At 44.4% G+C, this 27161-nt stretch overlaps 1 protein-coding gene across 3 annotated transcripts in view; it reads right to left on the minus strand.

The window, feature by feature from the left end:
* Positions 1-219: 219 nt before the first annotated feature.
* The window catches only part of GPRIN3 (GPRIN family member 3), a 46335-nt gene continuing 19393 nt past the window's right edge, over positions 220-27161 (minus strand). The window contains exons 2-3 of one of the 3 annotated variants that reach the window (XR_013842450.1): positions 2850-8101; positions 220-2769 (exon numbers count right to left, since the gene is read on the minus strand). Coding sequence is in view for 2 of the 3 variants with exons in the window: in XM_079990827.1 (XP_079846953.1) it covers positions 5681-7993 (2313 nt within the window). In the remaining variant the exon portion in view is untranslated. Of the gene's footprint in view, positions 8102-12020; positions 12113-27161 lie in introns of those variants that run through there. The other 2 variants (XM_079990827.1, XM_079990826.1) reach the window with 2 other exon arrangements.

Consider the following 27161-nt stretch of genomic DNA (forward strand, 5'->3'; position numbering starts at 1 on the left):
GCATTTTGATCAGGGGTGGCCAATGTGGGGGCCCTTCAGCTGTTGTGGACTTCAATGTTCATCAGCCCCAGGCAGCATGGCCAACAGCTGAGGAGTCCAAAAATATCTGGAGGGCACCATGCCAGCTCCCCATTACAGATTGGCCCCCAAGGTCATTCAAGGTCCCTTCCAAATATGAATCTATAGGGATGATCAGGACTGCACTAAGCCCTATGCTGATCCCATTTGGGGGCTGGGTGGGAGGGAGCTCTGCCTCAAATCTCCCTTTCTCAAAACCAGGGTTTCCCAAACTTGGGTCTCCAGCTGCCGTTGAACTGCAAAGGAGATTCTACTCCCTCAAAATTAGATTGGCAGAATAAAATGTTAGAGTATGCAGAGCTAGCAAGATTGACAGCGAGATTCCGAGACCATACAGATCAAATATTTAATAGAGAGTGGAATGTTTACAGAGAATACTTAACAGAACATTGTAATAATCTAAGTTTTTCAGCAGGCCTCGATTGATTTCTGCATGAAATAAGAGAAGTTTACAAAATTAACACAACCGAATAACCTAGGAGAGATAAAGTTAAGTATGCAGTCGTAATGTAAATTAGGAATCACAATGGGGGAATTGGAAGTCATGTTGGAATTTGTGACGTGAATTCAATCTTTTCTTTTCTTTTGTAATGTGTGTTACTGATCTTGGATTGCTTTTTGTTGATCGTTGAGTATTGTTTTGTTTTGTAATTGTATTGTTTTTAAAACCAATAGGTCAGGGATGATGGGAACTATAGTCCAAAAACAGCTGGAGACCCACATTTGGGAAACCCTGCTCCACATAATACCCTATTCCCTTAGCTGCTAATTTTGTTCGCAGCCCTTGCTACAGGCACCTAATTACAGATGGATATGAGCCCTAAGGAAGCACAATGGGTAAAGTCAAAAACTAGACTGCAAATCTTTCTAAAAATATGGTGATAATATTTGTGCAAAACACAACGGTGAAAGCTGTTGCTGTTTTTTGTTTTTGTTTTAAATGCAACTGAATTAATTCTTTTAAGAGTGTTCAATGTTTTTCATTTATTTGTTTATGGACAACATTTCAAGGAAGGATTTGCTGAACTGGCGCTCCTTACAGTAAGTTATCTCCTATCATTATTATGTGTGTTGCATGCCCACCAGAACAGCCTGTTTTGCCGCCAGGGAAGCAATGAAGCAAGGGTCAGTAAGATGTACATCTAAGTACATTCTAAAAAACACCAGTGCCGATAGCTTCAAGCCAATATGTAAAACAGAGCTTTTGAACATTTTTCCCCCCTTAGAAAAACAAAACAGAAGGAAAAATGGTTTTGCACAATGCATGGCAATAAAGGAACTAAATGATTTCATGCTTTTTAAAAACAACAACAACAACAACTGTGGAATACATTTCAGACAAAGTTAAGCATTTGGAGGGGTATTTCAAAAAAGTTCTATGCAGGCCTTGTTTGCATGTCACAGTAAACCATGGTTTGTGCTTTACTGTGAATGAGTACATTGCTCGTACTTGGCTCCTCCCTTTAGTGTGAATGAAAACAGACTATGAAGGCTTGTTGTGATTTGTGAATGTGAACCACATCCTGCATTTGCTTATCTCAAGAAGCCAAACTTCAGGTTTCCTAAAGTCCTGTTTAGGGAAGAACAAAGCGGAAGGTATTTGCTTTTTTCAGGGTAAGCCATAAACTACAGATGGCTACCCTGTCACCCTCCAGATGTTGAGGACTCCAAATCCCAACATCCCCATCCCGTGGTAAGGGATGATAGGAACTGTAGTCCAACATCTGGAGGATTGCAGGTGAATCAACCCCGCTATAAACCATGGTTTGCTGCAACATGAACCAGGCCACTTTCCTGTTGAAATTAGTGAGATATACAAGTGCTTAATCTTGCCAGAACTATGGTCTATGGTCTTCATTTTGATTTCTCTCATAGCTGCATCCCACGAAGGATTGGCTAGTGTAGTCTTAAAGATAGCTATTAGGCAATGGGAACAACCTACCAGCGAAGTCATGAAATCCTAGGCAGGTTTGGATTTATGCCAGCTTAGTCTCTCCAAATTTTTCTGGGACTCAGCTAATTCAAATCCAAGGATTTAGGTTTAATCAGTTTGTGGACTTGGTTCTTAGGAAACTTTTAAAAGTGAGCCTCTGTTTTACCGCATTCCACATGAATTTCTATTATCCCAGTATGGCATTGTGGTTTTATTTTTTAGTTTCTCTGATGGGGAAAAATGCAAGTATTTTCTTTTTGAGGACAGACAACACCACATACTCAAACTGTGCTAGTTATTGGGGCTGTTTTCTGACTATGAAGAAAAGACAGAGGGGCAGGCATGGGAGATTGGAATTGGATGGTCAGAACTGGAATATGTTGATGTCAAAACTGACATCTTATGTAAACTCTAGTGTGAAGGCAAATCTCCGAATGGGACAGCTACATGTCATAAGGAACCCAGGGTTGCTGCCAAAACGAGCAATAAAACTCTCCTTACAGCTAGATGTCATAACGTCATGCATGTCTGCAATCTCAGTTACGGAAAGACGGAAAATGCACTAAACAGTGGCATCAGAAATAGGTCACATGTTTTACTGCACATGGGGGAGGGGGGAGGAGAATAGTTAGCAGAGGGGTTCCACTTTTGGAAGCAGACTATTTTTATTTTGTGCAATTGGTGGTTCCACCCTTAAATTTATCTGGAATAAACATGTATATGACTGCAAAATTTGAATTTCACTCCTGGAATCCAGCCTACTCTGCTTGAGCAGATTCTGCTGGGATGCTTAAGCCTTTTATCCATCCAACCTCAAGCAAGGGAACAGATATACCACAGACCTTTCCACTTTCAGCTGGCTAGGCTTGTGGCTTTTGCTTTTTTGACACGGAAAGCCCGGCGAAGGTTGGGCAATTATCCGGATGCTGTGATTTCCCTTCCCCCAGATTGTCTTTCTTAATCTAGCCCCCAGATCCATAAAGCACCAGTTACACAACTGGAGTGACAAAATCAATTAACAATCTACTAAGCTCTTCTGGCTGAGTGGCCACCGCCAATTTGCGGAGAGGGGAATAATTTGGAATTGGTTTTTTTCTTTTTTAATAGTTAAGTTCAGTAAGAGTGCAAAGGTTCTCAGAACTGGGAATCCTATATGGGGTGAAATCTTGCTTAAGCCTTACTGAGTAAAACTGATGGAACGAATGGTACCTTAAAAGCATGGGAAGCCTCTAAAGGCTTCCTGTGGTGCTCTGAGATCATTCGGGAGAGGATAGCAACGCAGATTTTCCCCACAATGTTATCATCCACACTGAAGCCACTTCAGAGGCACTTCCCACCTGCTCTGAAATGAAGGGGCACTCACATTTGCCTCTGAGCTAGAAATGATAACAATTATATACCACCTTTATCCTCAAGGTGGTGTATGTGGTTGTCCTCTTCATTTCATCCTCACAACAGTCCCGTGAGGTAGGTTAGGCTAAGAGATGGTGAGTGACCCAAGGTCACCCAGTGAGCTTCATGGCTGAGTGGGGATTTGAACCCTGCTCTCCCAGATCCTGGTCTAACACCCTAACCATTACACCACACTGGTTCTCCACATGTTAACAAGACAGAGTAAAGAACTAGCAGTTATTTCACCCTCCCAAACAAGCTTCTTGGGGACATTCTGTAGGGAAACACAATGTTTGAGACACCTACGACAACACTGTCCTGTTGGTTGCTCACATTCAAGACCAAGAGGCATAGCTTCTATTTAGCATGGCAGCGAGCAGACGGTCCTGGCACCATGAATTGCACCATAAATCTCTAGCTGAAAGGAAAAGAATCTAGGGGCTGTGATAAGAACGCTGCAGAGATTCTGGGAGTTGGAAAGGAGTATTAAATATTCAGCGCATTTGAAAACCGCCCACCTTTTTCTAGGCTGAGGGGGAAATGGCGAAGATCTGTGACATGGTTTACTAGTGAGACGGAATGGTTTCTAGGAAACTGTCACCTGTTCCGAGACATCAAAGCAAGGGATGGAGAGATCAGACCTCTGAGAAACTTCGAGATTCAGTTCTGCACCAAGTCAAAATGGGAGAAAACAACAAGTTGGGAAGTGAAAGAGACAACATCATATATGGACAGAAGGAATCTCTATGGACCTAACAGTTTTCACACGCAGGGCAGAATAAAGATAATAGTTTGAGTTCCTCACTTGAAACTTTATAAATTTGTATCTTATAACATCATGAATGGAGTTCATTAATTATGTAGCTGTTGACTAAAGGGTTGTTATTATTATAACTGAAATGTAACTGACATAAATTAAGATCATGGAACGCGTTGATATAAGATCAGAAATGCACCAAAATACCATACGGGGAGCCACTTTAACTAAAATGTATTAATTGGAAGTTGATTGGCATTTTGATAATTGTACCATTTGGGAATTAATTGTTATTGTTATAATTTGGCTACTTTGGGGGGTATAGTGGAAAACTAATTTTAAAAAATTATATATAAAAAAAATAGTTTTAACAAGGCTGCACAATAATCTTTTGCGCCCTCTCTACATTGCTGCTGAAAATCCAAACAATTTCTCTGCTTCTCTGTGACATGGAAGTATCACCTGTATGATAAAACATTGCAAAATACAAAATTGCAGTGGGCGGGGTGGCGGACAGAAAGAGGAGACCCATTAAGGAGCAAATAACAGTCAAAATCTCACACTTAACAGAAATTCTGGCACCCACTGAAATTTCCTGGGTATTTCTGAAGTCCCTTATACTCCAGTCTGAAGGACCTTTATCACGTCTGGGATGCCAGAGGTTTCCAGAATCTTCAAGAGGAATGCCACCAGCAGGCCTTTTGGCACACTGTAACCATATATGTACAGATTAACCTTCTCCAACGGGATGTCCAGATGTTTTGGACCACAACTCCCATCATCACAGTTGGGGCTGATGGAAGGTGTAGTACGAAACATCTGGATGACCCCAGGTTGGCAAAGGCTAGCATGTGATTGGCACAGGATCCCTAAGGGCTCTTTAGCATGTGAGGCAAAAGGGGTGGATCGTCTTTGGGGTGCCTCCTTTTGGCAGGTGTACTTGGAATACCACCCTAATTGCAAGTTGATATCCTCTTACCCCCTCCTCAAAGAGTGTCTATCATTTTAAGAAAACCAGCTCCTCTGACTCTCTCAGCACCAACGCAACCTGATCCAGGTACTTGGGAATATTTGCTACATTAACACAGAGTTGTTGAAGTTTTCGTTATCGACATTATTAAGACCTAGTCGTACGTGAAAGGCGTTTGCAAAGGGTTTGATGCCTCCCTTCTCTTCCGTCTGCAAAAAGCTGCCACACCGTTGCTGCAGTAAATTGGCAATCTCACATTGTGCTTTGTTTTTAAGTGCTTATGTTGTCGTTTGGCAACAGACCGGAGTGGCTTCTAAGTAAACGTAAAAGCTGCACGTGTCATTTGCAGAGAACAAGACAGCTCAGATGTGATGACTTACTGGGCATACAGTACACAGCCGTTACTCTGCCCCCCCTCCCACCCACCCCCAATCATTATATCAGAATCTCAAGCATCAAAGCTGAGCTCCTGGGCTTATTTTCTACAGATTTCTGTGCACACACAGAAACAAATGGCTACAAACGGACGCTCGTCGCCTTCCCGACTCTTTCAATCCAACACAGAGGAAGCAGCAGGGCGAACGCAGCAATTGGGGCGCCTGAAATTCTGCATCATGGACTGGAAAACACTGTGCTGCCTCCCTTTAAGTTTTCTATTTGAAGACGTATCCGAAGAAACAGATTTCCGGGTCTGGCTGTTTTGGGCCTTAATCAGTTTCTCATGTTCTCTAATCTGCCTCTGCAAGTGATTCTGGATGGCGACCCCCAACGACTCGGGGTCAAGGGAGGCCCCATAAACCTCCCAAGTCATGCCCTGCTCATCCCACACGACATCCCGGACGCGCTTAGACTGCTTCAGGTGCCCTTTGCCCTCCGCGGCAGGTTTTCCTTCCTTCTTCTTCTCGCCCAGCTTTGGCAAGGGCAAAGCGGGAGAGGCTGAAAGACTGCCCTTCTCTCCCTTCTTAGTTCTGTTGCTTTTGGTTCCTAGGCCAGGGCCAGAATTTCTACTCAACCCAGACTCAGCTTCCAGATTCTGAATGCCAAATCCTCCCGCCTCTTTGTCTGGAAGTTTATCCTGCTCAATTTTTGCCGTGGCTGGGGCACACATGGTCGGGGGCGTAGTAGCCACTGCTACAGCGTTAGTTGTCCCCTGTTCCTTTGGACTGAGAGGGACGGATTTCCCTTCCCCCTTTGGTTTGATGTCCACATGGAGGCTGGCTGGAACTGTCTCAAGACTCCTAACTGTCTCAGTGTGCGGTTGCTCTCTGCAACCGCTATCGGGAGTGCCGCCAGTGGTTTGGAGAGCCTTGTCTTGTTCAGATATGCTGCAGGAGGCTGGAGGCGTCTGCTGGCTTTCTGCAACAGAGGAGGGTCCAAGGTGCTGAGGTTTGCTATTGATTCCTGGCAGAGCAGAAGGTGGAGGTAGCTTGGTTTCGCTGCGTGTGGGGTGCGGGGAAGCGCTGCCATTGACAGTAATCTGGTCAATCGGCGCTGTCTTCAGCATGGCTGAAGCGTCCAGCAGCTCCTGGGAAGCATCGCTGCGATGGCTGGCTGCATTTGCTGTTTGTGCTTCTGTCACCTTGGACGACGTTTCTTGCACACCGCCAGGGCAGGGATACGTCACGTCGCCTGGCAAAGTCGAGTGGGCTGTATCATGAGTGCCTGCTGTGCCCTCTTGAAGTTTGACAGCCTGAACTGCCAACCCCTCGTCTATTGCAGCTGCTGCCTGGATATGGGCTTCGGTCACGTTGGCAGGAGACACAGCTGTCTGGACAAGCGCCGGAAAGTCGTCGACGATTTCCGATTGCTCCTTCCCGCCGGCTCCTGTGTAAATAATGTGCAACTGCTCTTGCTTCTGTGTTGCCTGGGGAGGCATGTTTTCCCGTAAGAATGCAGCAAAGATGCTTGGGCTGGTGGACGCTGATCTGCTTTCCATGCTGGCTACAGCCTGCACCCCGGCATCCTGATGGGTCCTGCTGGCCACCTCTCCACCCTCAGGTTGGACCATCATGGCCCCTGTGTCCTTCAACTCAGAGGGCTCAGGCCCTACCTTCTCCACAGCCTTGTCACTGCACGAAGGCTGTGGTGTGCTCCCAAGGCTGGGTTTGGGGACCATCTCTGGTGCAGTTCTTGAGCCAGACTCAGAGCCTGCCTCCTTTGAGCCCTTTGGCTCTGCATCCGAGCAACCGTGGGCCTTCAGCGCAAGATCAGAGAGAGGCTCCAGTTCCTTTGCCAAGTCTGGCACCTGCGTCACTTCGGGACCAATCCTTTCACCCACAATTTCCTTTGTGGTTGGAGCAGCTTGCTGGGCATCTGAAGGAGGAGAAGACCCGCCATGAGCTCTGCTCTCTGTGACTCTGCCACCACCACCTCCAGGCAGAGAGCTTGCCTTATCTGCTGCACTGCAAAGTTGCCCTCCAGCACCACTTGGCACAATTTCATTGGCTTCCTGGGTAGCAGGTGCCTTGACTGCAACATGTTCTTTTGCTGGGTCCTGGCCTTGAGCTCCGGCATCACTAATGCTTTCCCGCTCAGAGTTATTCCCCGGCTCCAGAACTGCTAGGCAGCCTTCTTTGGATGGGCTGGAGGACCCAGGAGAAAACATTCTTGGTTTCCCAGTGTCATACCCACAATGCCGTTCGCCCGTTGCAACATCAGCTTCCACCCCGCAGTTCCCTTCAAGCAGGTGATCTCCAGTGGGTTGCACCTTAGCAGTGAAAGGAAATCCATTACTGTTGCTCTCTATGCTTGCTTGCTTGTGCTGGTGTTTAGAGGACTGCAACCTTTTCAGGTCGTTTTCCTCCTCGGAAGCGGTGACCAGTGGACGCTTGGCAGACCTCAGAGGATCTGGTACAGTCCCCATGGGAACGCAATGCGTTGAAAGGCTCCCGTCAGCTTCGCCTAGCTTCTGGCTGAGAAGGGCCTAGGCGGAGAGAGGTGCGGCCACAAGCGACTCTTCCTCGCAGCTGACCTGTTAAAGAGAGACAGAGATATTTACAAATTCAGATAAAAGGCAATGAAAAAATCCAGTGTAGGCTCTGTACCCAAGCAGGTTCAAGATGGGGACAGTGGAGGCTGGACCATTAAGCCAAACAGGGCACTGTGCCACCAACTCACCCTACCTGCCTTCCCACATACATCCAGTCCAGGGGTTGCCACTGTCTGCTAGGTTCCTTTTCTTCAAGGGAGGAGGATGGCAGCCAAGGTAGAAATTGTTGGCTCTGCCAATCATTGACTCTGGCTCCACCAGCTGCCACTGCATGAGGGGTATTCCTCCAGATGTTTTGGAGTACAACTCTCATAAGTTCTAGTCAGCACAGAGAGTGCCAAGGTTGCAAAGTCCGGCTTGAAATTTTACACAGAGATTCAAGTGAGTAAACTCAGGTGTCCCTTTCTATTTACTACCTGGAAGAGCCATTCCTGGGGGCCGGGCGCAGGGATTTACATAAATAAGCAGTGGGTGCTTAACTTTCCCCCTACTTCAAATTAATTACCCCCTCCCAGGTTGCTTTTTCCTCCATGAAGTTCTTAATACATGTTTGCAAGGGTAAACACGTGTGGAAACCCTGCAAGGAGAGAAAGCAGCTTGGAGGGTGGGAAGACTGGAAGCACAAATGCAAAAACGGATGAAGAGAAAAGGATAAAGCACATGCTCCCCCTTGCTGCTTCTCCACACAAAACTGTCCCCTTACAAAGTTGATTTTGGAGGGGGCGAGGGGAGGAGACAGGGAATGTGTCCATTGGGCTTTCGTTTCACACAATGACACATAACATGCAGCTGGGCTATCATCAGGCGTTTCCCCCTTTGCATGCTGAGAAAAGATTGAAAGCAACTTTAAGCAGGACATCCTTTTTATGTGGAAATTATCTCCGTCCGGGGGAAAATATAGGATAGGCTCCAAAGAGCTAGCACCTGGCTTTGGCGTACTCAAAAGCCTGGCATGGCCAGTGGACTGCTCGTATTTTGATCAGGAGACCCCATGGCCAATCACCACCTGCTTTCGAAAGGCCCCTCAATCTCGAAAACAGTTTGGCACACAGCTTGGGAGTTCCAGAAAAAGAAGCCCAAATCTCCACTGGGCTGAACAAGTCTTTAGAGCCCATCCATAACGTACAATCTGGTTCTCAGGCAGTGACCTTGACCACATTTGCAGGAGAGCTAGCCCAACATTTTCCCTCTAGGGTTTTTACTAGGTAATAACGCCTCTGGGAAGAGATTCTTGGCATTGTGATATTAACACGCCTCACATTCAGGTTTGGAGGGTTTAGCCTATTGTGTAATGCACTGTCAGCAATCCACCAGCTCTGCTAAGATTGATTTTGATAAAATGCACAGAGAATAAGAGCCTTATGCCAGTACAGAAAGGAGCCAGGAAGAGGTTGGACATCCAAGCCAATAAAGCAGATCCCACTAACATGCAGGGCTATGTTTTAAGATCCTTTAAAACACACCGAGTTAGAATGCCTACATCAAATACAACTGCGAGAGCTTGAATTAAACCAACTTGCTTCTTGGTTATCGCTGAATATTGCTTCCTTTTGTTCCCAACAATTACAAGATCTTTCTAAGTATGTAAAATTGCTTCACATCTCTTACCCTTGTAACTTTCAAACTGTGGGAAGGCTTCTAAGGCTGCCCTAGTTAAGGGTGGAGTTCATTGCACTCCAGAAAAACAAATGCCTGAACATTCACCCCCTCCTCCCAGAAGTAATGAATCGCCCCAGGCTCTAGAACAGGCTTTCCCAAACTTAGGTCTCTAGCTGCTTTGGGGGTACAATTCCCATCTTTCCTGACCACTGGTCCACCACTGGTCCTGCTAGCTAGGGATGATGGGAGTTGTAGTCCAACAACAGCTGGACACCCAAGTTTGGGAAAGTCTGCTCCAGAACAAGGCTGAGGGATGCCACATGAATGCTCTTTCATGCTAAATAGTTTGCCTTCAGCTGTGGTGTCCAACCTTTTTTCAAAGACGGCCAGATTTGATGAGGTGAAGGGCCGTGAGGGCCAACCAAAGGGCCAAAGTTGTTGACCATTTTTTTTAGGATTGAAGTTGTTGAGCTTTTTTATGATTTTATCCCAAAGTTGTTGAGCTTCTTTTTAGGGTTTAGGTTGTTCCACAACAACCTAAACCCTAAAAAAGGGTTGTTCCACAACAACCTAAACCCTAAAAAACCAACCGGTGGGGCACATTAGGCCCCCGAAGCAGACTTTGGACATGCCTGCTAGGCAAACTGTTGGGCTCCAACTCCCATCAGCCTCAGCCAATGGCCAGGAATGATGGGAGTTGTGGGCCTACAGCATCCGCAGAGCTGTAGGAAACCTGCTACAGTTAATTCCAGTGTCTCAGTGCTAGATGGTCTTGGTCAATGTTAATTTTCCTCTGTTGGCTAAGCATAATGATTTATTTACTTTAAAAAACAAAACAAAACCATCGTGCTGAATGCAGCCATGTGTTCGGATCTTCAAAGAGGATACTGCGAAAAGCAGAACAGGGAAGGAGAATCCTGATGGGCAAAATTACACCATGTCACAAAGGGGCATAAAGAAGGGGAGAGAAAAATACCATGAAGTAAAAGCACCTACTCTCAGAAGAATTGCAAGCTGAAAATTTGCAGTGTTTATAGCCCAAGTCAATAACCAGAGGTTTGGATTTTTTAGAAAGACAGTCAAAGACTGCTTTTCCAAATCGCTGAATTAAAGTGCAAGTGTTACAGGCAAGGCTCTCTAGCTTCATACAAATCCAAGCCCATTCTCATAACTCTTCATGTACTGACCTCTTCATTCAAAAGAATGGCTAGGCAAGGCCATCTGTCAGCAAACAAATGGACAGTTTCTCATACATAGGCTCCAAAAAGAGGAAACCCTTTGTTGAAGCAACTTCCCTTGCAGTCTCCGACAATTTCACCTTTCTTCTGGTGGCTAGGCATAAACACTTCAGGGTTGTGGAAAAGAAGTACGGTGATGATTTAGTTCCCAAATCTCAGCTGGACTAAAACATATAAAAGCCTGGGGTTTAAAATCTGAACTGCAAGTGCCATAGAAGCAGTTATATAAAGCTATTTCACATTGAAGCAATGTATTAAAAAGCTCCCCACGTTACCACCAACATCCACGCGGACTTGTTTCAGGGAGAAAGTTAAGAAGAATTTTATACATGGTGAAATATACTCGTAGTGATTTCATGCTCTTTATTGCAGCTTGTAAAACAGTGATTTTTTGCCCCCCAAACCTCAGGCTTTTATATACAATATTTACACAATGAGTCCCGTCTGATTGGCTGATTCTGCTTCCCTCCTGGAGCCTGATTGGTCTTTTCCTGCAGACCAATCAGTTCCTGCATTCTACAATCCTACCAGCCTAATAGGCTGATTAACTTCCTCCTGGAGCCTGATTGATCTTCTCCTGCAGGCCAATCAGTTCTTGCATTCTAGGATCCTACTTGCCTATTGTTCTAGGATCCAAGCTTAGTACATAACACATGGTAAGCTGCTTGTGAGTTCCAAAAGCGGGCCAGGCCAGGTAGGAACTATAGCCCTGACTCCTTCAATACTCACACACTAATATCTGCATACTAAGAGTAAATAATACTACAGGAATCGTATGGACTGTGAAAAGGCTGACGGGGGGGGGGGAGACACCCTATAGCAACTAAATCAAAGAATCAGAACTGTGGCGTTGGAAGGGACCCCAAGAGTCATTTAGTCCAATGCAGAAATCTCAGTGCAAGCATCCATGACAGATGGCCATCCAAACTCTGCTTCAAAACCTCCAAGGATGGAGAGTCTGCAACCTCCTGAGGGAGACCGTTCCACTGTATAACAGCTCTTTCTGTCAGAAAGCTCTTCCTGATGTTTAGTCGGAATTTCCTTTCTTGTAACTTGAGCCCTACCCTCCAGAGCAGGAGAAAACAAGTTTGCTCCATCTTCCATGTGACAGCCCTTTAGATAGTTGAAGATGGCTATCACATCTCCTCTCGGTCTCACCTTATTCAAGCTATTCTGTGAAGACAATACAGTGGTACCTTGGAAGTTGAATGGAACCCATTTCAGATTCCACGTACGCTTGAAGCCGTGTAGAACGTTTGGGTTCCAAAGAACGTTCGCAAACCAGAGCACTCACTTCCGGGTTTGTGGCGTTCGGGAGCCAAAACGTTTGACTCGCAAGGCGTTTGGGATCCATGGTACGACTGTACTGACTTAGATAGACCAAAGAAAGCTTCTTGTGTTCCTGGACTTCAACACCTTCTGAGGTAGCCTGTTCAACTGTTGAACAGCTTGTGCCCTAAAGTTTAGTGAAAAACCCTCTTCCTTGTAATTTGAGCAGTGTTGGTTCAGGCCATACCCTTTGGTGAAACAGAAAACAAGGACCTATCTGTGCCACACATTCGAAGAAATACTCTACCACCTTCAACGAAAGAATCCTAGGAACTGTGGTTTGTTAAGGGTGATAACTGCTGAGAGTTGTATGAGATTCCTGTTCCTCTGAGAGTTACAATTCACCAAGTGGTTTAAAAATCATCCCCTCTTCTCAGAGAACTCTGGAAATTGTAGCTCTGTGAGGGGAGTTGTGGGGGGGGGGGGTGGTCTCCTAATGACTCTCAGCAACCTTAACCAACTGCAGCTCCCAGAATGCTTTTGGGGAGGCCACAGTTGTTTAAACTGGTATGACACTGCTTAAAATGTATAGTGCAAATTGGGCTAAAGAGATAGCTAAGAGAGGGAGTCTGGGGTTATAAATTTCAGTGGCAAGTCAGGGGAAGCAGAAATAAGTTAAAACAAAATAAAAAAATTCCTTCCAGTAGCACCTTAAAGACCAACTAAATTAGTTATTGGTATGAGCTTTCGTGTGCATGCACACTTCTTCAGATACCTGAAGAATCTGAAGAAGTGTGCATGCACACAAAAGCTCATACCAATAACTAATTTAGTTGGTCTTTAAGGTGCTACTGGAAGGAATTTTTTTATTTTGTTTTGACTATGGCAGACCAACACGGCTACCTATCTGTAACCAGAAATAAGTTATAAGGGATATCTATCTATCTATCATCTATCTATCTATCTATCTATCTATCTATCTATCTATCTATCTATCTATCATCTATCTATCTATCTATCATCTATCTATCTATCATCATCATCATTATCTATCTCTATCTATCTATCTATATCTATCTATCTATCTATCTATCTATCTATCTATCTATCTATCATCCATCTATCATCTATCTATCTAATCTATCATCTATCTATCTATCTATCATCTATCAATCTATCTATCATCTATCTATCAGAATGAGAGAGAGAGATCCTGTGACGAGGAACTCCTGGTAAGAACATGGAGTAAGGAACTTGAGTCTGGGTCCTTGAGTGTTTTATATGAAACAGGAATCCTTGTATCTTTCTAAGCTCCTCTTCCTCTTCTTTTTTAAAACATGTCATTTGTCTACCATTGATTATCATGGTTTCTGCTGAGCTGTGGAACTCATTGCTGCCAGATCAGGTCAACGAAGGACCGTTGTCTTTCGTTATTTACTAAAGCCTGCTGTGAATGAAATAAAGGTGTTTCCTGTTTAAAAGCAAAAAGCTAAAGCCGTGTGCTGTGAGCATGGAGCATGAATAAGCTTTTCTGCCCTTCCCCACTTGAGAGTCCGAGAGCTATTAGGCATTAGTGCTGGTGTGCCACCATTCCTCCTCTGGGGGACAGGGCTGCATTTGCAGTGCCGGCTGGTTGCAAAACGAGTATCATTTATTTATGATACGGCTGTCAGCTTGATTTCGTAAGAGAAAATATGGATGTATTGAGACCTCTGTGCACTGAGACATGCGCCATCTGGGCTGCAGGTTTGCTTTTCTGAATCAAAGAGCCAGTGGTAGGTGCTGGGTTTGCTTATTGCAAACACTTATTGCAAACACCTCCTGCCTCAACAGGAAATGCTGGAGATCCATGGCGGAATTTCCATTTCTATTTTTACTTAGGAGCAGCCACAAGGGTTTTTTGATTGGATCAGAGCAGCAATGTACAGCACGCCCCCCCCCCCCCACTTTTAAGTGAAGACAGAAATGCACCTCTAGACCAGTGTTTTTTTGTGGCTGTATTCTGTGACATGTCATTGACACAACAGCAATGCATTAGAGATGGATTTATACTGGACCGTCCGCACATCGTTCCCCTGTTACGTGATGCTTCTGCAATGTCACGGCATTAATGCCATCTGGAGGGGCACTCTTGCAGTACACCAAACTTTCCCAGAATATTTACAGTATAAAGGTTACAGGATTTCAGTAGGAACTTGCACAAATTTGAAACCAAGCAGTTTGTTCATCCTGAAACTCTTATAGGCACAAAGAGCACTGAAAGTATAACTGCCCTGGTAACATCATGGACACAAATGATCATGAACGGGGGTCAGCAAACTTTTTCAGCAGGGTGCCTATTTTTCAGGCTACAGAAAGTCTTTAAAAGTGAAGGCACTTTTTACCACCTTTGGTGGACCTGCCCAAAGGTTAAAGCTTTCTGGGAAATGATCTATAATGAAATTAAGAAGGTCCTTAGGTGGACTTTTCCTAAGAAACCAGAGGCTTTTCTCTTGGGCATGGTTGGCCAATTGGTGTTAAAGAAGGATAGGATTTTCTTTATGTATGCCACCACAGCAGCAAGAATTCTACTGGCAAAGTATTGGAAGATGCAAGAACTACCTACTCTGGAAGAATGGCAAACAAAGGTGATGGACTTTATGGGACTGGCTGAGATGACGGGCAGAATCCGCGACCAGGGGAAGGAGACAGTGGAAGAGGACTGGAAGAAATTTAAAATATATCTCAAAAACTATTGCAAAATTGAGGAATGTTAAGATGTCAGGGGGTAAGAGGCAGAGAACTGCAGCAGTAACTAAAAAACTAAAGGAAATTCTATGAAAGGGAATTAAGATAATTGACTAAAGGGTTGCTAAAGAATCACTAAACAAGGATGCAGGGATGGGGAGGTATGGGGAAGTCAAAAGAAAGAAGGGTATGAAATTATGATTTTGAAGTTATATTGGTTTAATTGTTTTGTATGTTTTTGCTTGTGTTTTGATTTTCTTGTTTTTCTTCTGTTTTTCTTCTGTTTGTCTTGTTCTGTTTTTATTATGTGTTTGAAAAACGAATAAAAATTATTTTAAAAAAACAAAAACAGAAAGTCTTTAAAAGAATGCACCATTTCTAAGGCATGTACTCTCCCTTGCCAAAACCCAAGCCTATTTATTGCCCAACGCTGCAAAGAGATTTATGTCTCTTTCCAAGGTGAAAGGCGAGGAGACGTGCCTTGTAAAGGACATACAGTAGTTAAATCAAACAATACCCCAACGAAGTGACGGCTACAAGAGTTATTTAGGAAAACGTTGTTCTGTAGCTCTGGGTACCCTGGCAGGAACGTTATTTATTGGCCAAACCACGGGCCAATGTTTGCATAATGGCCTTTTGTATGCTTATCTGCACGGTCTTGTTTAATATCTGGACTTAGAGGTTGATCAAAGGCAACTCTGTTAAAACAAGAATGCACTAATTAATAGCTGAAAAATAAAGGGAATAATTATACCAAAAAATGTAAGAAAAGCCCTGGCGGATCGGGCCAAAGGCTCATTTTCACAGTGGCCCACCACATGCCTATGGGAACCCTGCAAGGAGGACACGACGGCAATAATTTTCCGTTCATGATCCTCAGCTGTTGGTAGTCAGAGGCACATTGCCTCTGACAGTGGAGACAGGCATAGCTGTTGCAGCTAGTAGCCATGAATAGCCATTGTGACATGCTCCCTCAGTGAAGATAGGAGAAGGGCAACATGACCGTGTCTGAGGAGATTTAACCTTGCTCACAGAGAATTCTGGAATTCACCTTATGTGGTAGCGTATATAATCTTGATATTTGGGTTCCCATGACAACTTATTCTCCAACAGAGGTATAAATCAAAGTTGAGACACAATGGAAGTAGAAACTGTATTTTATTACCACTTACTCAAAGAGGCCTGGCAGCTTCACTCTCAAAGGCACAGCCCTTGTTTTCTGCCCGAAACACTGTTCCAGGTTTAAACAAGAACTTTACCTGGAATTATCCACCACAGAACTGTTTCTGTTACAGCTATCTCCCCCAGGGACGGCTATCTGCTTTACTCTTCCCATAAAAGCACCTCTAGACCCTTTCTGAGGAAATTAAACAGGTTTATCCTGCCTGACAAACCCCTAAGAATGCCTAGCTATTTCCGTAGCCAGACCTTATATCACCATTAAACTGTCAAAATTCTCTCCTTATCGGTCATTTCTCCTCCCTGCCATGACCGGGACTGATACCTGGCTTCAGAACTGTAGTGGTTACTGAATTTGTGGTTGTCTTTTAATCTGTATTTACTGTTACTGTTTTTTATTTACAACAATTGGTTCAAAATTTAGATTTTTGGATTGTTTTCTAAGGTTGTAAACCATCTAGGGTTGGCATGGAAGATGGCATATAAATGCTTAAAAAAAAAATGCATTAGTTTTAATATATTTTTAATAACTTGTTATGGAGTATCCCCTACAAGGTCTCTCAAGCCCTGCTCCAGTAGCACTTTGGGGACTGACTGGATTTCTGCTACCTGCACTCACTGTGCCTAACTATGGGGGCCACGCTCAACCATCACATGCTCAATGGGTCACAACGCCAAAGGGGAAAAAACAGGACCTGCATGCCAGAGAGCGCCATATGAGTCAGAGCAGACAAGAAATATCCATACAAAAGTAGTACCTACCCACCAGCTTGAAATGAATATTTCAAGACCAGGATTGCACTACAGCTGTCTGCCTGAAGATTTCTGACAAAAACAAACAATTTTCATTGGCATGCTGTGTGCATTTCATGCTAGAAAACACAGGAGAAAGAAATCCCATTTTTTTTAAAAAAAATCCGTAATTCGGCAACCTATCTAAATTATGTTGAATGACTATGGTTTGCTCCACTCACCAACTTCCCTTCCATTACCCTAGAGCAGGGGTCAGTAAGAAAGAGCTAAATCAGGAGTCAGCAAACTTTTTCCAGCCGTGGGCTAGACCACCGTCCCTCAGACCATGTGGTGGGCCAGAGTATATTTTATTGGGGGAAATTAATGAATTCCTATGCCCTACAAATAACCCAGAGATGCATTGTAAATAAAAGCACACATTCTCATGTAAAAACACACTGATTCCCGGACCGTCCGTGGGCCGGATTGAGAAGGCGATTGGGCCGCATCCTGCCCATGGGCCTTAGGTTGCCTACCACTGCCCTAGAGCTTCCCCTTACTACCCCATGCAACTGTTACGCTCGTTTTTCACCTTCCCAACCTCATTTCGAAAGGCCCACCTTGCACCTGTTTTTCATGTTCACCTCATGCCCATGCTTTCCTCCTTCCTTTTGTGCAACTGCCCTTGAGCAAAAACGAACCCCGTGGGCAGCCTCCTGCAGCTTCCTTCTCCCACATATTGAAACTACTATGCACCCTTCCCACCTTCCGCCCAGTTATGAAACCACCCTTCCCTTCTGCTCGTAATAAGCCACGATTAATTTTTAAACTTCAGCAAAGAACGTTGAAGGCCTTCTATACAGCAAACCCTGAGGCTCGCTGATAACGGAAGCTTGGATAACAACATTGTCTTCCGTTAATTGTAGGCTAATAGATGCCGTTTTCTGTGTCAGGGCAAGTGGTTCCTTGAGGCAAGAGATCTAGATTGTAGAAAACTTAAGTTAAGAACCAGTTAATTGGGTGGGAGAGGGTGGGGGAAGGACAGAGGAAACCGTCTGGAAAAACCTTTCGTCACAGTTCTATATAAAAGTAGGGCAAAAGGAGGGTGATGGAACCCAGAGAGAAGGAAACACGAACTACTTTGGATAGGCACTGAAATAAGAGTAACTGCGCTGCCATGATCAGAGATAGGCACAATGTTCTGATATTTGTCTTGTTTGCTGCTGAAGAGAGGAGGGATTTCCTGGAGAGTAGTTTATCATTGTTTTGAACTTCAGGTGCTATTATAACCGATCCTGGTCTGATCAGGCCTACTGAAGGCAGTCTCTCTCTCTCTCTCTCTCTCTCTCTCTCTCTCTCTCTCTCTCTCTCTCGATAATCCTTCAAGCATTTCTTCCATGTGCATAATGAATGGCCAAAGGAATACACAGGATTGCACCTGCTGGTCTTGGCCCTCTTTGACCTCCAGGTGTTCAGTGGAAGCATGTGAAAGAGGTGTGTGAAATCTGTACAAGCGCAGCAGTGTGAAAAACATGTGTACCTGTGGATGTGAAATCTGGACATGTGCAGTGTGTGAAACCTATCTGCACAGATCCTGTCATGCAATCGCCAACCCTGCAAATTAGAGGATTCTGCTCAATGCATGGAGGGTGGGAGCAAATATATCAGGATAAGTTGTGTTCCTGTCTTTGTTTTCAAGGAGTGGGCTAACCTCACCTTCCAAATTCATATTTGTCTACAGTTTCCATTTTGATTCTTGTTCCCCCCCCCCTTGGTGATTCTAATAAAATCATAACTCATTTGCTCTGATTAGTGTGAGAGAAGCAACACGAATAAAGAAACACAGTAAAAAGTCACTTACGGCTCTATTTTTGCTAAATAATGTTGCAATCAAAAGGCATTGGGTCAAAATTAAAAATCATTAGGAAAGAGATGCCATTCTCACAGGTTAATGCAGACTATTGGTCCATTTATCTCAGTAGTATCTGTACTGACTTGCAGGGGGGGGGTCTCTGGGGGTTTTCAGACAGAGGTATTCCCCTAACTCTACCTGGGATTAAACTTGGCTAGGTCTGCATACAAAACATGGGCTCTATGTGTTGATTTAGTAAGGAGTGTCCATTTAAGCCTTCTTTTAAGACAGCAGGGAGTAATGGAAGTCAGCCCACAAAAAGAGATAGGCCTAGGCATACGTGTTCAGTTTTGCTATGGTTGTTGCATCTTGCTTTCCAGGAAAGCACTGGTGAACTACTTCTGCCTTGATTCTTGGACACAACACTCTCCCCTCAGCCACAGTCAGATGGTATTCTGGCCATCTTCTAAGAGCTAAGAGTGGGTGGTTTGCTGCAAACTGGTAAGAGTTCCCAACTCTCTTTAGTTCAAGATTAGGAAGCAAAGCTAAAAGGTCTATCTATCTGTCGGCTGTCTTTGTGTTAAGGCTGATCTCTTAGCTTGATTGTTCCTAACTTGTACAATATCCACATTAACTGGGTGCCTTTGACTAGGTCTTTGTGAAACTGTAGCGGTCTCTTGGAGACCATTTTTCAAAATGGGCACAGATTTGTAGATACAGTGTGATATGAGGCTATTATTCATGGGGTATAATAGGCAATTGACTCCACTCCCCCAAACACACACACACACACACACACACGGACCTTGATGTACTTGGAAAAAGCAAAGTAGATCTCATAAGCCTGAAGTCTGCCCATCCATGGTCTAAGAAGCCAAGATCAAAGTCCTTAGCATAATCTGCAGGTTGAATCCTACCAATACCACCACTATCTTTTCCATGCCACAAGACTTTTTGACATATCATTGCTTGTTTTTATAACTTGGTCTGCTCTATCCGGTCCACATGCAAAGCCATCACTGAACCCATGTGAGAATTTCATGAATCATCAATCACAACTCCCTATTCATCATCCTTTGGGCAAGCATTCATCAACTGGGAAAAACTACGGCCTTCCTTAAAATTAAAGATAATGAATGCCGTCTCCTCACAAGGTTAGCACTTTCCCAGCACTTTGATAAATACCATTTTAAACTGGGTCTGGGGAATCGGGACTGCAATATATCAAAGTCAGGCATAACCACAGGCATCTCAAATCTAGTTCACTCTTTGGTGTTTTCCAAGCCCTGCAACTGGAGATCCTGTAGAAAAAACCTTCTGTATTCAGTCAGCCTGGAATACTTTCCAGTGCTTTGCTGTAAATGGCACCTAGCAATCTGATGATGAGCCCTAAATTAAACTGGAACACCCTTTGCTACTTATTGATTGATTTAACAATAATTACTCACTGCTTGATTGTACGTGAAATGTCTAAGTGGATTACAAAAAAAAGAGTAAAACCACCATTAAAATTGTCAATAAAAGACAAAGTTCCAAAATTTGAAAACTCAAAACAGAATTAAAACTAAGAATAACTAAAGCACACGTTGACATTGGCATGTCAGGACAGACCTCCCTGAACAAAAATGTTTAGCAGGGAAGTTCCAAAGTATAGAGGCTGATTTCTTATAATTACATAACAAATATTGTCTGGCAGCTATTATAGTTGCCAGTGTTTATTTTCTTTTTAACTTCCTCCACTGAACAATTTTTAATCCTTGGAGGATGACAACTCGGCCTAATGGCTTTGTATTTTGCTTTGTATTTATAGCAATTTTGTTTTTATTTGTTATTCTTAGCCACGCTGAGATTTTTAAAGGAAAGTTGAATATAAATGCTTTAAATGAATGAAACAAATCACCACACAGGACGCAGGCCAACACACATCAACAGGGCCACAGCTGGACTCCCAACTGCTTCTGATACCAACCAGCTCACCAGATTCAGGAGCCATGCTGAATTGTAAAGTTTTCCAATGCGCTTCAAATGCAAACTCAATTCACGGACAGTATCTGATTAGTGCACTGGAGAAGGCTTAAAGAAGTCCCTGCAACTGAAAGGGGTGAGAAGGTGCCGTGTGTGTGTTTCTACGTTGTTCTCGGTGTGTTACTAATCAAAACGATTAAAATGGGCTGGCCGAGATGGAGGAGAATCGTGTATTTATTCTCAACCTTCCAATATACTCCTTGACTTTGAAATATATTTAAGGATGCAGAATCATCCGCCAACGGAAGAAGGAAGAAATAAACGAGAGAACAGAGCCAGTGCTGGCAATGCATTTGAAGAGAGGCTCAGAAAGTAGAGAGGACCAATAACTGTTTGGGGTTAGGTGGTCTTGCCTGCACCCCTCCCAATGCAGCTAGACTTAAAATAGGAATAGCAAACATGATGCTCTTGGGAAGTTGTCAGAATCCATCATAGATTCATAGAATTACAGAGTTGGAAGGGACCCCAAGAATAATCTAGTCCCGCGGTTCTCAACCTGTGGGTCCCCAGATGTTGTTGGATTACAACTCCCATCATCCCTGAGCTCTGGCCTTGCTAGCTAGGGGTGATGGGAGTTGTAGTCCAACAACATCTGGGGACCCACAGGTTGAGAAAGGCTGAATTCTAGTCCAATCCGCTGCAATGCAGGAATGAATCCCTCACCTTTGGCCATGCTAGCTGAGGCTGATGGAAGCTGGAGTCCATTTTGGGGGTGGGGTGAGGTGGGGAGAGAATCATGTTGGCTACCCCTGGTTTAAAACAACAACTGGCTGATGCAACATTCCCGATATTCTAACCATGGAGATCCCTCTACATCTCTTGGATTAATACCCACCCACATGACCTTTTCTCTTTTTTCCAGCATGCAGCAATGCTAGTCATGTTTCTATCCCTGTTGCAAAACCATGGCTAGCATTAACACTGATGTCCACGCACACCATGGTTAACTCTGACAGGACAGAGGAGAAATTCATGGAAAAGGAGGACAAATGAAAGGGATGGAGGCTGCAACCCAGTGGCTCATATAACAATTGTGTACTTTTTCATGAAAGCACCAAATATGCACCATTTCTTTTAATACATGGTGGCCATTTTCAGATATCGAGGCATATGGTAATGCACATACATACACATGCATAGCCAACTGAAATATATTAATAGTCCACAAATGTTGCAAATTTGGGTGCTTTTATGAATAAGTGCATGACCACTGAGCAGGGCAGCTAAGCCAGCTCATTAGGAAGACTCACTTCTCCTTGCAGAAGGCAAGCATCATTTACCATGTATTTACACAATATTTGCAAAAGCAAGTTTTTCAAAGGTGTAATGACCAAGATAGCAAGTGTAGAAAGGGAATCTTAAAAGACTGGATTCTGTCCTGCCTTTACCACCCACTTACACTGTGATCTTTAGCAACTGATTTAAATGAGGCTTCCTATTCTGAGAGCAGGCGAGGGTGCTAAATAATACATCCCGAGACTGAATTCTAAAAGCATACAGTGTGCTGCTTACTGCAGACAACAGGAATGTAAGCTGTCAAGTGATTTGAAGCCTGCTGCAACCCCCCTGCCTGCACACCCAGTAAAGGCACATTTCGCCATCTTGTCTCCCACACCCTGGCCAAAAATGGTATCTTGGCTTTCATCTGAAAACTGAGAATAAATGACAGCACTTCACCTCCCAGAGTTGCTTTGAAGATAAAAATCAATAGTGTTTGCAAAACACTCAGCTGCTCATTTCTTTTATGTCAATGAATGGCACTGGGGAAATTAATAAAATTGCTGTTGAGTGAAGAGATTGGCTCCCTTTTGTATAGGAGGCTAAATACAGGATTTAGAATCCTAACATTGGACAACGTTGACCTTTACCCATGAATTACATAATGTGAGTGTGTGTGTATCTGTGCGTGAGTATCTGTGTGGTCTAGCGGAGAGAATATAGATAGGGAGAAGATCAAGTTCAATTCCATGTTTAAGACATAAATCTACTTGCATACTGTGGAACGTGGGTGTCCACATACTATTTGCAACCTGATACAGTGGTACCTCGGGTTACATACACTTCAGGTTACAGACGCTTCAGGTTACAGACTCCACTAACCCAGAAATAGTACCTTGGGTTAAGAACTTTGCTTCAGGATGAGAACAGAAATCGTGCTCCAGTGGCGCGGCAGCAGCAGCAGGCCCCATTAGCTAAAGTGGTCTTCAGGTTAAGAACAGTTTCAGTTTAAGAACGGACCTCCGGAACGAATTAAGTACTTAACCTGAGGTACCACTGTATTTTTCTCTTTGTTTTGAACATATTAAGGAAAGTCCCATTGTGGGTTGCCACTTAGCCATAATTTTACAAACTAGAGCTGCACCTTCTTGGCCAGCTGTTGGAGCTAGAAGTTTTAAGTCGGTCCGGTAGGGGGGCGAGGATGCCAGCCTAACGCACTCCTGCTGTCATGGCACAAGAATGAGCAACAAGGCATCACATGGAAGCAGCGCCCGTAGTTGTGTCCATGGATGCAATGTTCAAAAGCATGCGCTATAAAAGTGTGTGTCGTGCTGCTGTCCCATGTACTTGGAGAGAACTGCATTCATGTGTATGCCTGTGTGATGCTATACAGGCAAAGCTGCCAGCGCAGAATAGATGCCAAGCATCTCCCACCCGGTAGAATTCATCATTAGAAACATTCACAGGAATGCAGGAAGCATCTAGTTCAGTGGGGCTCTGGTGTTTGGGGCAGGAGGCTCTCCCAGACATACCTGGAGATGCTGCGGACTGATTCTGAGGCCACCTGCCTGGGAAGCAGATGCTCTAGTCCTGAGCAACAGCCATCTTCCTTGCCATTTATTCCATGCTTCTTTCAGATACGCAGTACCCGTTTAAGGAAGGGACCACCACTCAGTGGCAGATTGGAGGTTCAACCCTTGGCATCCCTCATTAAGGAAAGACCAGGCACCAAGTGATGGGAAAGGCTTTCTGCTTATAGCTAGGCTCGAATAGGTGAAGAAACAATCTGGGCCAGTAGAAGGTGGCTTCCTATGTTCCTATATATTCCCTTGCTGAAGAGGATGCTACCAGCCTTGGCAGACAATCTGAAATGTAGAATTAAAGGTTCTGCAGGACACTCCATAAGTCTGTACAGGCAAAGAAGCATCCCCTCCACAATGACTTGATGCAAGGCACCAGAATTTAGGAAAATGAATGGTGGCAACCATTAGCCACATGAAAGGATATTGCACATATCTTGCAAAAACCTTTATGGCAGGCCTCCACAAGTTGCGATGTAGCAAACAGACTGCGGTCCAGACACAGCCAGCCATGTATTGTCACCTGCTAGGTGCTTGGGCTTCTGTCCCCACAACAGATTTTGCAGTCTCCAAAACTGAAGTCCCTAAAGGGACCCCTGACCATTAGGTCCAGTCGTGGCCGACTCTGGGGTTGCGGTGCTCATCTCGCTTTATTGGCCGAGGGAGCCAGTGTACAGCTTCCGGGTCATGTGGCCTGCATGACTAAGCTGTTTCTGGCGAACGAGAGCAGCGCACGGAAACGCCATTTACCTTCCCACCGGAGCGGTACCTATTTATCTACTTGCACTTGATGTGCTTTTGAACTGCTAGGTTGGCAGGAGCAGGGACTGAGCAACGGGAGCTCACCCCGTGGCAGGGATTCAAACCGCCGACCTTCTGATCAGCAAGTCCTAGGCTCTGTGGTTTAACCCACAGCGCCACCCACGTCCCTCTGAAGTTCCCAACAGGCCACCAAAAGAAGGCTGGGGGGGAGGGTGGGCAAGGCCAACTCTATTGTTGGGCAAAGTGAGACAGCCATCTCAAGCAGCAAATTTTTGGGAGGATGGAGCTGTGTGTGCCCTCACACACCCTCCCTATGACAGCCCACTGCCCTCTGGTGGAGTGGAAGACACTGTCCCATCAGCAGTGGGAGCCAGTGTGGTATAGTGGTAGTCTTGTAATCTGGTGAACCGGGTTCGCTTCCCCGCTCCTCCACATGCAGCTGCTGGGTGACCTTGGGCTAGTCACACTTCTCTGAAGTCTCTCAGCCCCATTCACCTCACAGAGTGTTTCTTGTGAGGGAGGAAGGGAAAGGAGAATGTTAGCCGCTTTGAGACTCCTTCGGGTAGTGATAAAGCGGGATATCAAATCCAAACTCCTCCTCTTCTTCTTCTTCTTCTTCTTCTTCTTCTTCTTCTTCAGTGTTGAAGTAAGATTCAGTTGCCAGTCTTTTAAGTTTCTGTATATGGAATGGGAAAGGCACCATTTTGACTTTTTTGACTTTTGTCTCAGGCAGCAAAATATCTTGAGCCAGTTCTGCTGGTTGGTTGTGTTCATTATGATGGGCAACAGGTTTTTGAGGCCTCTTCTCAAATTTCTCTATTGTTGATTTCATACTTGAATGTTTCGAAATAAGAGGATTGGGTGTGTATTTTGCACTTTTCTGGCTCTCATACAAAGCACAAGGAAGCAGAACAACGGAGAAAAATTTTGATCGCCCCATCTAAAGGTGATGGGCAGAAGAAGCGTTTTAAGGATGTCGTCCACCAAACATCCTACAGAAATGATTCAACAGAGAAATGCCTGTTGGGTAACTTTTGTGAACAGAGAAACCTTTGACAAGTATCAAATGCCTCCCTCTGCAGCGTGCCATCCCCGACCAAACTCGATACCCTCTCAAACAGCCATATATGAGGACGAAAATCTGCAGACTGCCATTGACGAAAGGGAACTTATTGATTCGTTCAGAGCCCTCCCTCCTAAAGAACAGTCGGTGATGATGCAAAGATTTGACACACTTAAATCTCAGCTTTTGCAAGTCCAACATAGAGGGGAAGATACTAACGATGTTTCAAATAACCCCACTTGGGCTCACCGGACAGAAGTGGTTGACCTTCTTCAGCTCAGCCCCACTCTGAAAACAAAAACCATCCGGCAAGACTCAAATCTTCAAGTTGTTTCTGCCCCGTACGCTATATCACGAGACGACCAGGCTCGGCCATCCTCACTGAACCTTCATCTACATTCATCGACCAACATACCTAAGGACGAAATTCTGATTTCCCTGCTTGACTCAAATCCCTCTTTAACTCACTCTTCTATGCCAGAGCTAGAATCTTCTCCAGTTTCGACCAGATATAGAAGTAGTCCACAAGTGATGCCCCTGAGAGAGCCTTCCGCAATTCCCGCCCCCGTGATGCCCCCTCAATTACCTTCTTCAAAGGAAAATGTGAATGTTACACCTCGGGACCCGCCGTCGGAAACGATTGAAGACCCGATGGGACGCATCAATAAAATCATCCTAATGTCTGATGATAAATCTGCGAGAGGGTTTCCTCCGACGGACTTAATTTCTCCCTCCCTGGGTATTTCTCTGTCAAGTTGTACCAAGAATTTCGAAATGAAGAGACTTCCTGTTCAGGGATCTACTTTCAGTGGATCATCCACGGTGTGCCAACAGTCGAACCAAATTGTTAAAAATTTTAATTTGGAGGGCTCCTCACAGTTACCATCTTCCCAAAGTAAAATAACTGATTTTTTTGTTACATCTTCTGTCTTTAACAGAGAATCTGCCCCCCCTCCGTTTTGACTGTTAAAAGAACAACACAGAAGTCCCCAGTTAGCAGTCCTAAGTTGGAACATTGCTGGCTGGAAAAGGAAAAGATTAGATCCCGAATTTCTGTCCTATATAAACTCTTTTCAGATAATCCTTTTGCAAGAAACTTGGGAAGAAGATAAAATAGATATAAATGGCTTTGAACTGATATCACTTCCAGCTAGCCCCTCCCAGAAGGGTGGCCGGTCCAGAGGTGGTCTTGCAATCGCCATATCGCTTAAAATGAGAGCTAAACTCTCGTTAGTTCAGACTTTTCCTCCTTTTGCTTTTACAGGTCTGATTTCAAGCGAAAAACTCTCACTATTAATCACCAATGTTTATCTTCCTTCAGGTGGTCTTATATCAGACCTCCATTATAGATGGGATTCTCTGGAAGATCATTTATTGGCATGCTATGTTATGTACCCTAATATTCCATCGATAATGGGTGGTGACTTTAATGCACGTACAGCCACCAACTGGGATGGGATAATTAAGGCCAAGTGGTGGGTATCTCCCCCCTACCCAAAATCTGATTTAATCTCTTTTACATCAAGAAGATCTAAGGACAACAGAGTGAATGAGGCGGGAGTCCGTCTTTATCAATTGGCCATTCGTATGAGTTATCTATCTATCAAATGCCTCTGCATTTATTTGAAATCGACTCCCCTGTAAGGTATTTATCACCATACATATAGGGAGGGGGAAGAGAATACATATATATATATATATATATATATATATATATATGAGGAGAAAGGCAAGACTGCTTAATGAGACTTCCTTTGCCTAAGATAAGCTGGCAAGTTAATAAAGGTGAGCTTTTGGA

Source organism: Podarcis cretensis, assembly GCF_951804945.1.
Source record: "Podarcis cretensis genome assembly, chromosome: 9".
Classification (NCBI taxonomy): Eukaryota; Metazoa; Chordata; class Lepidosauria; order Squamata; family Lacertidae; genus Podarcis; species Podarcis cretensis.